The sequence below is a fragment of the Lampetra fluviatilis genome, chromosome 17 (assembly GCF_964198595.1).
Source record: "Lampetra fluviatilis chromosome 17, kcLamFluv1.1, whole genome shotgun sequence".
NCBI lineage: Eukaryota > Metazoa > Chordata > Hyperoartia > Petromyzontiformes > Petromyzontidae > Lampetra > Lampetra fluviatilis.
Window position 1 is genome coordinate 8,931,266 of NC_136291.1, and position 12,707 is coordinate 8,943,972.

Consider the following 12,707-nt stretch of genomic DNA (forward strand, 5'->3'; position numbering starts at 1 on the left):
TGTATATAACACAACTGCAACACACCCTACACATAAGGTGGTGACCACCGTCCTACTCTCGCTAAAACTCGGGTACTACTTGGCGTGGCAAAGCCAGGAGGGCTTCTGCTTGGCCACGATGACTGGAGGCTTCTTTCTTCAGAGTCTTCATGAGACTGCTTCATCCCAGGCACCAACAGCCCAGCCCCCCACTTATCAGCCTTTCTGGCGTGGCCGGCCACACCCTGGCCACGCCCCCCTTCTCGAACCCACGAGAAGGCTCCACTCCCCGACCACGTGACCCCCAGGGTCCCCCAGGGCCCCTGGCCCCCTCCTGGATCCGGTCACGTACCCACCCGGGGTCACTCGGAGTGCCACGGCCTAACACAACCCCCGTGGCACCCATCAACAGCCTCCATACCGAACAGGCAGTGACGTCACGTGTACAGACTCAACATAGCAGTGACGTCATGTGTGTACAGACCCGATACAGTAGTGACGTCATATGTCACTACACAATATACAGCCATTTGTTTATCCCATGTGAACTGTGACATTGGTGGAAAGTCGCACAATTAATGTGCATGCAATTGCAAGTTCTAGAAGATCACGCTGCAAAACAAAGTGGTTGGCCTGTGGCCGCATCTGTGGCATGAAATGATTACTGAGTGCTGCACATATTTGATTCTCTTTCATTTTCGTTAAATCTGCAGCTAAGTTTATGGTTGAAGCACTCTCTAATATGAAGAATTGGGGTGGCTTTCCCTGCCCCATCCTTAAGCACCAGCCTCTTCCTTTTGAGGCCCTTTTCTCTTTAGGCACCACCCCTCTCCTCCAGACAAAGGCTTGGGCTTGTGTTTTTAAGGGCAATGTGCATGCTCTTTTGCCCTGTGAGACTTGGCAACTCTGGGCTAAAAGTCAAGTTGATTTGAGTGAAATACATTGTGAGTGAGTGGGTAATAGTAGGGGTTGTGCAATGGTGATAGTGTGCATCTGCCAGTCATCTCAGTCAACGCACGGCACCTGGGCTTGTTGCGTGAGCTGCCAACGGGCCTTCGACACTTCACGTGGCCTCAGTGCACCAAGCATGGCACAAGTACCGTGGTGACGAAACAGTCACTTAGTGGCAGTTTTTGTTGTTGCGTGCGCGAGTGGCAGTCGAAGTGGTGGGCTGGGACGGTAGAGGTGGGACGACTTAAAGATCAAAATCCCTCTTGGAGCAATACAGGCAGACCTCGATTAGCACGACCCCGTAGAACACTTCGTTATAGCGTTCTTTTTCCATTAATTTTAAAAAAAATCAGAATACATAAAGCGCCTATGAGCAAGAACACAGCAGCGCCGCCGAGGAAACGTACCCGCCCCCATCATTCACTCAGACATTAAGAGCGACATGCGCTGAGTCAATCAGACCCCACCCCCTGCTATTCGATGATCACATATTCATGGTCACGATTACATTTTCTAAATAATCGTGGGGTTTTTTCAAGCCAAGTGAGAACACACGACACCAGGATAGTTGCAGGCGCCACCTAAAAAAAACTCGCCACAGAAATTTTGACTGAGGGTATCACTAAGACTTGGATTGCGATCGCAACAGCTACAACCTTGTCTCCCACCGCTGCCTTGTGAGTACAGTACATAATACTTATGGTATAATATGTTATTTTAATTTAAAAAAATAATGTTTACCATCTGTATTATTAGCACTATGATCAATACCCCAATGAAGCCCTCATATATTGCTCATGAAACAATGCTGTCGGGAACACATTCTCATATGTACAATGGTATAGTGACCCATTTTAGCACTGATTCGATTTGCACTCACTTCTCCTGGAACACATCTTGAGTGCGAAGCGAGGTCTGCCTGTATAATACAGAAAACCCTCGCTGAATGCGTGGGTTATGTTCCTGCAAAATGCCGTGTTGGGCAAAACCACGTTCAATAAATAATAGACCTTTCGGGAAAATTAGGGTTGCGTTCCTGGGTCTGAAATGATCACCCCCTCCCTTTGTTTCACTAATTATACTTCATTTCTGCCCTTGTTATTGCAATAAAGGATGGTGAGTCGCTTTTCATTTCTCGTGCGTATACACTCTTTCAATTTCACCTCAACATAAAACCCCCGTCCCATTGACTTTTCCTGCACCGTGGCACTCGGGCCCAATGCTCACTCCTGACACTGAATCACCAGCACGACGCTTGCCCCTAACACTGTCGCTCAAAAAAGGGCTTTAAAAAAATTATGGGCAGACCAACAGAGTTATAGACATTATATAACAGACAAACACACACTTGATCCATTATAGTATGACTAGGGGTTGTTCGGGGGCGCCTATGGCTCCCCCTCAACCATTTACGGCCTTCGGCCAGGAAAATCACCAAAAATTGCACACGAACGACGCATTCACACAAGCATCCGATGCTCCGTTTTGAAGTTTTAAAATGAAACATCTTTGAATTGTATTGTTTTGAATTAGATAATTTTATTTATTCATTAAAAGCTTATATCATTTTACATCTGGAAGATTTCATTGAAAACGACATTTTGTGTGAGATAAGGCGACATAGAGCTGGCCGTGCGAGAAGACCGCCATCTGCAGATCGATTCCAACGTAATCGAACGTCTGTCCCTTCGCCTCCGTCGTTCATGCAGGGGGCGCGTACTGTATACAGCACAGTTCAGCAATGAAATTGTCACACAAAGCTTCGAAGGTCAGTGGGCCTGGAGGAGGACACAGGAATATGTATAGTGGTTGGATTGGGGTGTGTGGGGCCTCGAATTAGGATGGCACACTACACAAAGTGGTGGTGTGGTAAGAAAACACGCCTGGCCGGCAAGGCCTGCTGTCTCCCCAGTACTGATTATTTACACACCCACTTGCTACTCATTTAAAGTAGAGTCAGCTTATTGAGTCTCTGCAGCTGCATTCTGTGTACGGACTGTGGTTTATACAGTATAACAACAACCGCCATTCGCCACGAAGTGGCGGTGACGTCACCACGACGCTTGTGCCAGGCTATATGCACCTTGAGGCCATGTGAAGTGTCGAACGCCCGCTGGCAGGAGGTCACGGGGCAGACCCAGGTGCCACGGGTCAACTGACTGAGATGACACGCTGATGCACCGCCTGTGCCCCCTACTGTGCCAACTTGCTGTGCTTTAGCCACCCGGCGCTCCGCTCGTTGTTGCGAGCGTCGCTCCTCCCCCCTCCGTTTTTGTTGGAGGGCGACTGCCTCCAACTGCCCAGTAGCGTCCTTCACGAGCCTCCTCCACAGAGGCTGATCTTGACACCGCTGGTACCAATCATCGGCAAGTCCACTCAGCTCCACATCCTTCTGTACCGCATCACTCCATCTCTTCTCCAGCCCATGCCACGCCCATTTAGCCCCATTTTTCCAGCCGAACAAAAGCTGTTTAGGCATGCGGTGACTGGGCATGCGGGCCACATGACCCAGCCAACGCAGCCTTGCCTGCCGGAGGAGCTCACCGATGAGACTTTGCCCAGATCTTTCAAGGATCTGTGAGCTCCTCGCACAATCCAGCCTGGTTACATCCAGGATGGATCGCAGGCAGTCCAGCCTAAATGTTTCTAACCGGCGAAGATGTTCCATTAGAGGAGTCCACGTTTCGCAAGCGTAGAGAAGGCAGGGAATGACCGTGGCCGAGAAGACCTGAAGCTTCGTGCGGAGCGACAGACAAGGTAGCTTCCACACAGCGTTACGCAACCGATGTAAAGATAATGAAGCTCGACTGATTCGGAGTGAGACCTCTGCTGTCAAACCGGAGCCGGTCATGAGCACACTGCTCGGGTATGGGAAACTTTCCACTCTCTCTACAACTGCCCTATCATCGATTGGGAGTTGTGGGGGTGGAGTGTCCGATGGTACAAAATACCCAGGCAAGTGCTTAGTTTTGGTGGGGCTGATGGTAAGGCCCCACCTCTTAGTGGCACGCTCTAGTTTCAGCAGCAGCGCTTCCAACTCCTCCTCTGAGTGAGCGGCAATTACCAGATCATCGGCATACATAACATGGTTGACCAATAGGGAGCCATCCCTTGACCACACCCGGGCATCGATCAGCCTCCCATTGTATCTGTACCAGATGGAAATTCCTCCGGTACAGCCATCAAAGGCTTCACGAACTACGTGGTCGAAAAATATGTTAAATAATGTGGGAGCCAGAGGACATCCCTGTCGCACCCCAAGGTAAACAGGGTATGGCTCCGACTCCCGGCTACGTAGTTTTACCCGGGCCCGCTCACCATCATGAAGGTCCTTAATGATCATGAGCAGAGGGTCAGGGACTCCGAAAGCACGAAGAATAACCCAGAGCCCAGGCCTACTGATGGTATCATAGGCCTTGACCAGGTCAATAAAGCAGAGATGTAGGTCTTGTTGGAATTCCCTACACCTCTGCTGTAGCAGACGGACAGAAAATATGGTTTCTGTGCAGGTCCGCCCATTCCTGTAACCGCATTGGGGCTCCGCAAGCCTCTCTTCAACGTGCCTGGCAAGATGATGTTGAATAATCCTTGCCAGGACCTTTCCCAGCACACTGAGGAGTGAGATGCCCCTGTAGTTGTTACAGTCTGTGCGGTCCCCCTTCTTAAAAAGGGGGACCACCAGGGCATCTTTCCAATCCTGCGGAACCTGTCCAGTGGTCCAACAGTTCCAGACTGTTGTTATGATGTAATGTAGGGCAGTCTGTGCACAAACGCCACCCTCCCTCAGCATTTTGCTTGTGAGATCATCTCTGCCTGGTGCCTTTCCTGGTCTCAGACTCTGGATCGCCTTTAGTACTTCCTCAACAGATGGCACCTCAGCCAGCCACTCACAGGGGGTGACTTCAAATTTTTGAGACACCGCAGCCTCAGAAGGATCATCCCCACTTTGTCCCACGATGTTTTCCATGCCGAGGGATTTCCCCTCCCCCAGGACTTCACAGAAATGCTCAGCAAATCTTAAAACCTGTTTCTGGGGGACGGAGATTGGATCACCATTTTTTCCCCTATTGATGGTAATAGGTGTGGCGCTGCAGGTTACTTTTTTGATGGAGTTAAATAGTGATTTGTGATCGCGGGCCATTGAGGCAGACTCCATCTCCTCAGCAACCGGCGACCAGCACCCATCCTTACAACGCCTCACGGCTCTCCGAACCTCCGAGCGAAGGCTGTGGTAAGCCTCCTCATTCTCTGACGTGGGATGCTGTAGACGATGAGAGTGGGCCTGTCACTTTTTCTCAGCCAGCCTGAACACCTCCATCAGCCAGGGTCTCTGGGGAGGTCTGAACCGTGTACCCAAAGCAGCCATTGCAGCTGCATGAGCCACAGTCCTAAATCTCGCCCATTTCCCCTCGACATCTGGAGGAGTGGGGGACGATGCCAACCCCAGCCGCAAGCGATGATTAAATTCTCGCTTGCAAATTTCATCAGCTAGCTGAGACCAGGCCACCTTGGGTTTGAATGGGGTCCTGGGTGTACACCCACCAGCGGAGTGCAATGGCAGGCGCATCTTACAGATGACTAGTCGATGGTCAGTGGGCAGATCAGCTCCACGGTAGGTCCTGGTGTCAAGGACATGGGCCCACATCCGCTGTTCCGTCACTACGTAGTCCAGCACATGTTCTTGCTTGGACCCAGCATGCATCCATGATGTTGTGTGGATGTGCCCGATGCCGGAACAGTGTGTTGATTATTACAAGTCCATGGGCTGCACGGAAATCTAGCACCCTCCTACCGTTGTTATTGTGCTGATCCGGCCCATGCCTTCCAATCACTCCAGACCAGGTGCCAGCATCATGACCAACTCGGGCATTGAAATCGCCCAACAGGATGACTCTATCCCGAGGGGCCACTTTAGCTAGCACTTGTGAAAGGAGGTCATAGAAGCCATCTGACTCATCGGCCTTGCCTGCATCCCTCCACGAATGTTCATTTTCGGTGGGGGCATAAGTAACGACAACCACCACTCCTCGCCTCCGGTTGATGGGAATGCGAGCCCAAAGTAGTCTGGGACTTACCGCTTCCAACACCTCACCGCCACGCTCCCACGCCCCCTTCATTCTTTTGTTCACAAGAAGAGCCACTCCCTGTTGTTTGGCAGTCTCCTGCCCCGAGTAGACTACTGTCCACTCCTCATGGTGGCAGGAGCCAGAGCTAGTCCACCGGACCTCCTGAATACCACAGAGATCCGGGCGGTACGGTCCACCTCCCGACAGAGGAGTGGCAGCCTCTCCGCAGTGAGCATTCGAACATTCCACGTGGCCAACCGAAGTGGCTTTTTGTTGTTTCTGGAGGTGCCCCGAGGGTAAAGATTCAATCTCCTGGCTCCGCCAAATGGGGTTTGGCCAGGAGACGTCATAAACGCCTGTCCCCCCGGGGCCTCCGGCACAAGCTTATTAAGTAGATATTTTATACGTGGTTTTGTGGTAATTAATTGAAGGTGGAGGGGTTACCAGCCCCTCGCACCCATCCAGAACCCCCATTTGGCCGCTGTGGTGGTTACAAACGCCATAAGCAGAATGGTCAATCTAAATTGGCCCTCCCCCATGGCACTGCCCACCACAGCGTTGCCATCCAGCACCATGCGTAGGTAGGGGGTTGTTTTTGCCGGACAGTATTTACACATATAGACATGCACTTACAAATCATGTTTTTTACTTCCATATACAATATGTAGTGTTTTTTTATGTATTGTGAAAAACAGCAGGTCAGTGACTACCTATTACTCCAGAGTATAATTTCATAATGAATATTCAGAAATTTTCAAAAGGAACAAATGTCCCAAATAGCTCTGATATGGTGCAAATCAAGACACCATGTACAAAACTGTGCAAAGAAAGCATATTCATAGGCAACATGCTGATTCTTGCAAGTGCAGGAGGTATGCTTTAAACAGGTGTATTAATTTTTCTGAATGTTAAGATCATTACTGTGTATAATGGCTTACACAGCAAATATAAGCCCCGGAGGTTCTGGGCTACATAGCTGATCAAACGTGTCAGATTTGACTATGGTTTTTAATCAGCTACCTATTGGGAGTGAATTAATGTACTCTCTGTGCCCACCATCTATCTTCCTCTCCCTCTGTATTATGGTATACCCATGTGGTCCACCGAAACCAGTCAAGGGAAGGCTACCAATCTGAATCGCATGTTTCTTGCCTACAGCTTCTACGTCTGTTAGCCACATTCCAATTGACATTGATTAACCACACTCCAGCAGCTAATTACCCAATCGGTAGATTAGGGGCTTTCCAAAAATAGAGGCCCTTAACCCTGTCTTTGACTTGCATTCAACATTAAGTACAGGAAGAAAACATACATATTAATAAGTAGAACTGGCTTGCATCTCAATATTGTTAAATTTCCTAGAGCATTCATAATGCATAGCCTACCACCCTTAGAATTTATACTGTTAACTGTGTTGTTGAATATATTGTCAAGTTTGTTTGAGAAAACTGCTATGACCAATAATTTTATACTGATGCAGAATACAATAAAGTTATATTTTTTTTAGCTAAGCTGTTTTTACATCCGTATATGCAACAGCAGACTTGAAGCGTTTTTTTCTAGTTTTCATAGTTGAGCTTGTGAATTAATATGAATAAAGATGTACATTGCAATTCCAATCTTGCCACAGTCCAGAGTTAACAGACACATGCAGCATATGCTATATAAATTAATCAATTGTTACATGGTCTGTATGTAAATGGAAAGATTGTTCTTCAAAATGTCAAAATGAGATCATGGGTGTGGGTTGCAGGTGATGTGCGCTCACTGTCGCTGCCTGGCACGTACAGTGAGAAGGTGGCCCACTTAGGTAGCTCGCTCAAGAACTTCACTCGGCTCAAGTCTCTGGATCTCTCCAGAAACTCTCTCATGAGCTTGCAGGTGAGCATGGCAAGTCTAAATCTGCTAATGGCACACGGCCCAGCTCACTAGAATAGAAAGTTAAGTGATGCATATGTTTGTTCCCACCACTGGCTTTGTGATCCTGTCTGTCAGGGCTTGATTAAAGTATATGTCACAGACAAGGGCCCAAAACTGCTGCCCTGGTGAACTGCTAATTGCAATAATTTCAAGAACCTAAAGATAATGTTGATTGATGTTCCAGCACTGCTGTTTTAAGCACTGCATGATACATTTCATTTCAAAGGAGATTTGTTATTTGAAATGTAAGAAATGCTTGACTTTTTATGTACATCAACATGTTGTTGCATAGCCATGAGGTAGATGTTAACATTTCCATCATGTCTGTCTCAATTCACTTAAGACTTAATTCTGTTTGATATTCTAGATATAGATTTTAAGCTTTCGTGACTGCAGGAATCCATACTCTTTGGTTCTTTCGGCAAAACAGTCTGCCTCAGCAGCAGACCATGCTTTCCCACCTGATGATGGACGGTTGTATTGCGCCCGAAACGTTGTGATTTATTTTATACCTACGTGACTTTACCGAAAGAACCAAAGAGTATTCTAGATATAGATTTGTTTGTTGCGATGTAGCTATTATATACACATGTATAATTGTTTTAATCTGCAAGAAATGAACATGTTTTTTTCAAGTATGACATGCTTCCTGCTTTTCTGGCATCACTCATTTCTACTGAGTGAGTATATGTGTATTTGCTTTGTAAATGGATGGGCAATGTGTATTCTGTCTAAAAAATATTTGTGTTCGCATGTGCATATATTTTATGATAAATTATGCTGACTTTCATTTACCATTAACATAATTATAATGTTAAAGAATTGACAGTCCATATAATATTATGTAGTTTTGCATACCTTGATGGGTAGTAAGCTGGCTCTGAATATAACAATGTAATTTAAATGCTTAGCAAATAAGTGGAGAGGAATTTATAGATGTAATTATAATTTCAAAGGATTATGTTGTTTAATCCACTCGAGCCCATGGGCAAGTCGGCAAGCCAGCTTTTTCCACACTCTCTCACTCGGAAGTTGCAAAGAGGGAGCGAGTTCTTACAACTGCCCTTGTCTCCAGGGCCTGGAACACCTGACATTGCTGGAGAAGCTCAACCTCTACTACAACAGTGTGGCCAACAAGCAGGAGCTGCTGCGGCTGCGTGCCATGTCTGGCCTGCGCGAGCTTGACCTGCGGCTGAATCCTGTGGCAGCAGCGGAGCCAGACTACCGCTTGCTGCTGGTCCACATGCTGCCCAACCTGCGCCGGCTGGGTCAGTGAATATGTGCCCAGCGTGAAGATGGAGCATTTAGATGATGCCGTTGGTTGCGGTGATGTGTTTTCATTCTGTGCAAGATAACTAACAGAGTTACACTGTGGCTAGAGCATATAATTTAGAGCGGTTAGGTTGTGAGTGAATTCTCAGGGGGTTTACTCACTCCGTAATTATTTCCTTTGGTTTATTCTATGGGTACCACTTTGTGGGACTTTATCAGTGGACTGACTGATCCCAATTGCATGCATGTTTAATGTTCACATTCCCATGTATAATGGTGGTTGTGACCACAGTGTTGACCACTAGCTTCGTGCTTGATGTTTAAACTTGGCGGTGACTACTGGCTTTGCACTCGGTGAACGCAGTAGTGACCGATGGCTGCATGCTCAGTGGTTGAACCCATTGTTGACCACTAGCTGTGCGCTCAGTGGTTGTGCTCTCAGGGCCACCAAGGGAGGTGAGCACTGCCACATTAAACTTAAAGGTCCACTGAGCTATATTTCTCTTTTTCATAAGCAGCCTGGCCACAAATGATGGCTCAACAAAGTGGCTTACCATGTGGGCATTTATTTATAACAGTAAAATACTCTAAACGGATGTTTCTAAATGTAGAGGCAAAAATCGGAGGACACGGAGAAACATCTACAAGAACTGCAAATATACAGCAGAAAATCAGGGTCGGGATCGAACCCACGACCTGTTTACCAGACGAGGTAGTTATCATCTTGCCACCGATTGAGCAGGGAGGCACTTTGCCATTGCTTGATTGAGCAGGGAGGCACTTTGACTTTTGACAAGACAAATACATAGTGTTGACACAAATGTTCCCCCCCCGTGGACTCAGATGACAGGCCCGTACGAGACAGCGAGCGGAAGGCGGCACTGATGCACTACAGCAGCGATCAAGCGTACGAGTTCCGGGATCCTGACCCACCAGCAGCTAAAGAACCTGAAAAGTAAACACCGATACCTGGCGTTATTATTATTATTATTGAATATTACTCTTAGCAATTCATGGTTTTACGTTGTATTTTCAAGTGTGCCTTGCTTGGTTAGCACATTTACATTGGGCATTTTAATCTTGAATTTCTCATAGGATGACTGTAGTAATTTGGTTATCATTAAAATAATTTTGTGCGTACCATGAATTTATATACACACGTTAAACAAATGAAAAGTAAGTTGACTAAGACTGGTTGTTTCATTAACCACCACGATTATCTATATTTTAATTTAAATCTCTAGGCTAGTAATCCTATTTTGTTAATCGAATTACAATTTGTGTTACCTCATGGAGAATCACTTGCCTTCAGTTACAACGGAGATATTTCATCTCAATGGGCTCTCAAGTAGGTAACAATAAAGGAATTGAGCAATTCGCATGTCAATACAAAACACTTACTTGACCCCGCAGGTCCTTGCAGCCGAGGGCGGCGTATGTGAGCTCAATGTCACGACCACGCTCCCTGCTGGATGCCGACGACGAACGTGTCCTCAACTTGATTTCGCAGCCGGGATTCACGCTCGGCAGCAAGGAGCCCTCCGTCGAGCTGCACTCCCTGGAGAGTAAGCACCAATGGAATCCACACCTCCCGATGAGCGCACGGTTGGCTATGTACAATGCGAAAGAAGTGCAACATATGTACGTACAAAATAAGCAACGTGGCAAGCAAAAGCCAAGCGCTCTGTACTCGGAGCGCTTGACTCACAATGCCAAGATTACCAGTTCAAATCCTGGTCAGTGGTCAACTCAGCTCGTCATCCCACTGTTTTTGGATATAATGAGTACTGCTTGATGGGAAGTCATCAGTGGTTGTCCTATGGAAAGACTGGCTGCTGCCACTATGGGAATGTGGAATATCCTCCATTGGCTTTTGTTTATAAACAAATATTAGTACCACCCTGATTGTTTTAACAGGGAAAAATTGTCTTGACTAAATACAATACAGTGGATTTCATTTCTGTACAAAATTACAATGCAGAGAATGCATCTCTATGCCAATTGGATGAATTGGAGGGAAGTGCAACAATTTGTACACAACCCCGAATAGTGTATAACAGCTGACAGACTGGGTTTAAAAAAATAAACTACTAACCTGACCTGAACATTTTTATTTTACCAGGTAAGGCCCACTGAGCTCTATAGCTCTTTTTCAGAATAGACCTGGCTACAAATGATGGCTCAATGAAGTGGCTTATCATGTGAAATTTTAGAGCAGCCAAAAACTACAAATATACAGACATCAGGGTCGGGATCGAACCAACGACCTGCATGCCAGGCGAGGTAATTAACATCTCACCACTATGATATATGAACTGATTAATACTATAATAGGCTATTATGAAGCACATTTGTTTGTGACTTATATGTATTTTATAGAAGAATACCTTTAAGAATGCAGTCTGTTAGGCCATTTACACATGTTGTGCGTACATACCAATCCAATAATAGGTTCTTGTATCAATTTAGTATTTCATTTTTTGGGTCTTTCGGTAAAGCCACGTAGATAGAAAAAAACAATAAAAATATCACGACGTTTCGATCGCAACACAAGCAATCGTCATCGGGTGAAAAAATAGCGAAAGAGCTGCTGAGGCAGGGTGTTATAAAGGTTTGAGGTGGGTGTAGCCCAAGGGTCATAAGCGAAGTCGGCGGGCCTAGTGATGAAATTTGCATGTAAATGTAAGATCGGAGTGCTGAGCTACCTCTACGACGAAGCTGTGGAGGTGGCCATTGTATTGTGAGAGATAAGCATGTCAATGTTAGATCGTAGAGCAACGGTGGTTGTGTTAGTGAGACATTTAACCTGTTAATGTAAAGACATTTAACCTGTTAATGTAACACCAGAGAGTCGAAAATAACTACTAAACATCACAGCCAGTTATGACTTAACCTGGTTAATAACGTCCTTCCAATAATTGCTCAGTTTGTGCCCATCTTCTCGGTTGAAATTATGTCTGTGTTTATATATCTGGATGGCTTCATGAACGAACCTTTCCTGATAGCCAGTGGGTTTGCAGAGTACCTTCGTCTTGGAAAAATCTATTTCGTGTGTGCTCACAGCATTAAAACAATGATCAGCCACGGCTGAGGTATTGGTCCTACCGTGTTTCAGATCTGCCTTATGTTCACGAACACGGTCCGAGACATGTCGCTTAGTTTCCCCAATGTAACTACTGCCGCAGACACAGCTTAGTTTGTAGACGCCCGGGGTATTGCATGTCAGGGATCACATCCTTCGCAGATGGGATCAGATCACTAATTTTATGTACTGTGTTGAATCTAACCTGGATCTTGTGTTTGCTCATGATTTTGGAAATCGATTGCATACACCCGGCCATCAAATTCACCATGGAGGTTGAAATGGATGGCAAGTTACCATTCTTGGATGTTTTAATCGAAAAGAGACCAGAGGGCTCAATGGGACACTGTCTGCAGGAATGCTACCCATACGAATGCCTACCTAAAACCTGACTCCCACCACCATCCCAGAAGAATTCCCTCATCAGAACTCTACAC

The 12,707-nt window shown here is 46.5% G+C and overlaps 1 protein-coding gene across 8 annotated transcripts in view; it reads left to right on the top strand.

Moving 5' to 3' along the window:
* Window positions 1–12,707, top strand: part of LOC144936908 (centrosomal protein of 72 kDa-like) — a 45,515-nt gene that overhangs the window by 19,845 nt on the left and 12,963 nt on the right. For 4 of the 8 annotated variants that reach the window (XM_078864125.1, XM_078864129.1, XM_078864128.1 and 1 more), the window contains 4 exons: window positions 7,750–7,886; window positions 8,992–9,184; window positions 10,032–10,143; window positions 10,602–10,753. In XM_078864125.1, the coding sequence (XP_078720251.1) occupies window positions 7,750–7,886; window positions 8,992–9,184; window positions 10,032–10,143; window positions 10,602–10,753 (594 nt within the window). Of the gene's footprint in view, window positions 1–7,749; window positions 7,887–8,182; window positions 8,597–8,991; window positions 9,185–10,031; window positions 10,144–10,601; window positions 10,754–12,707 lie in introns of those variants that run through there. The other 4 variants (XM_078864127.1, XM_078864123.1, XM_078864124.1 and 1 more) reach the window with 4 other exon arrangements.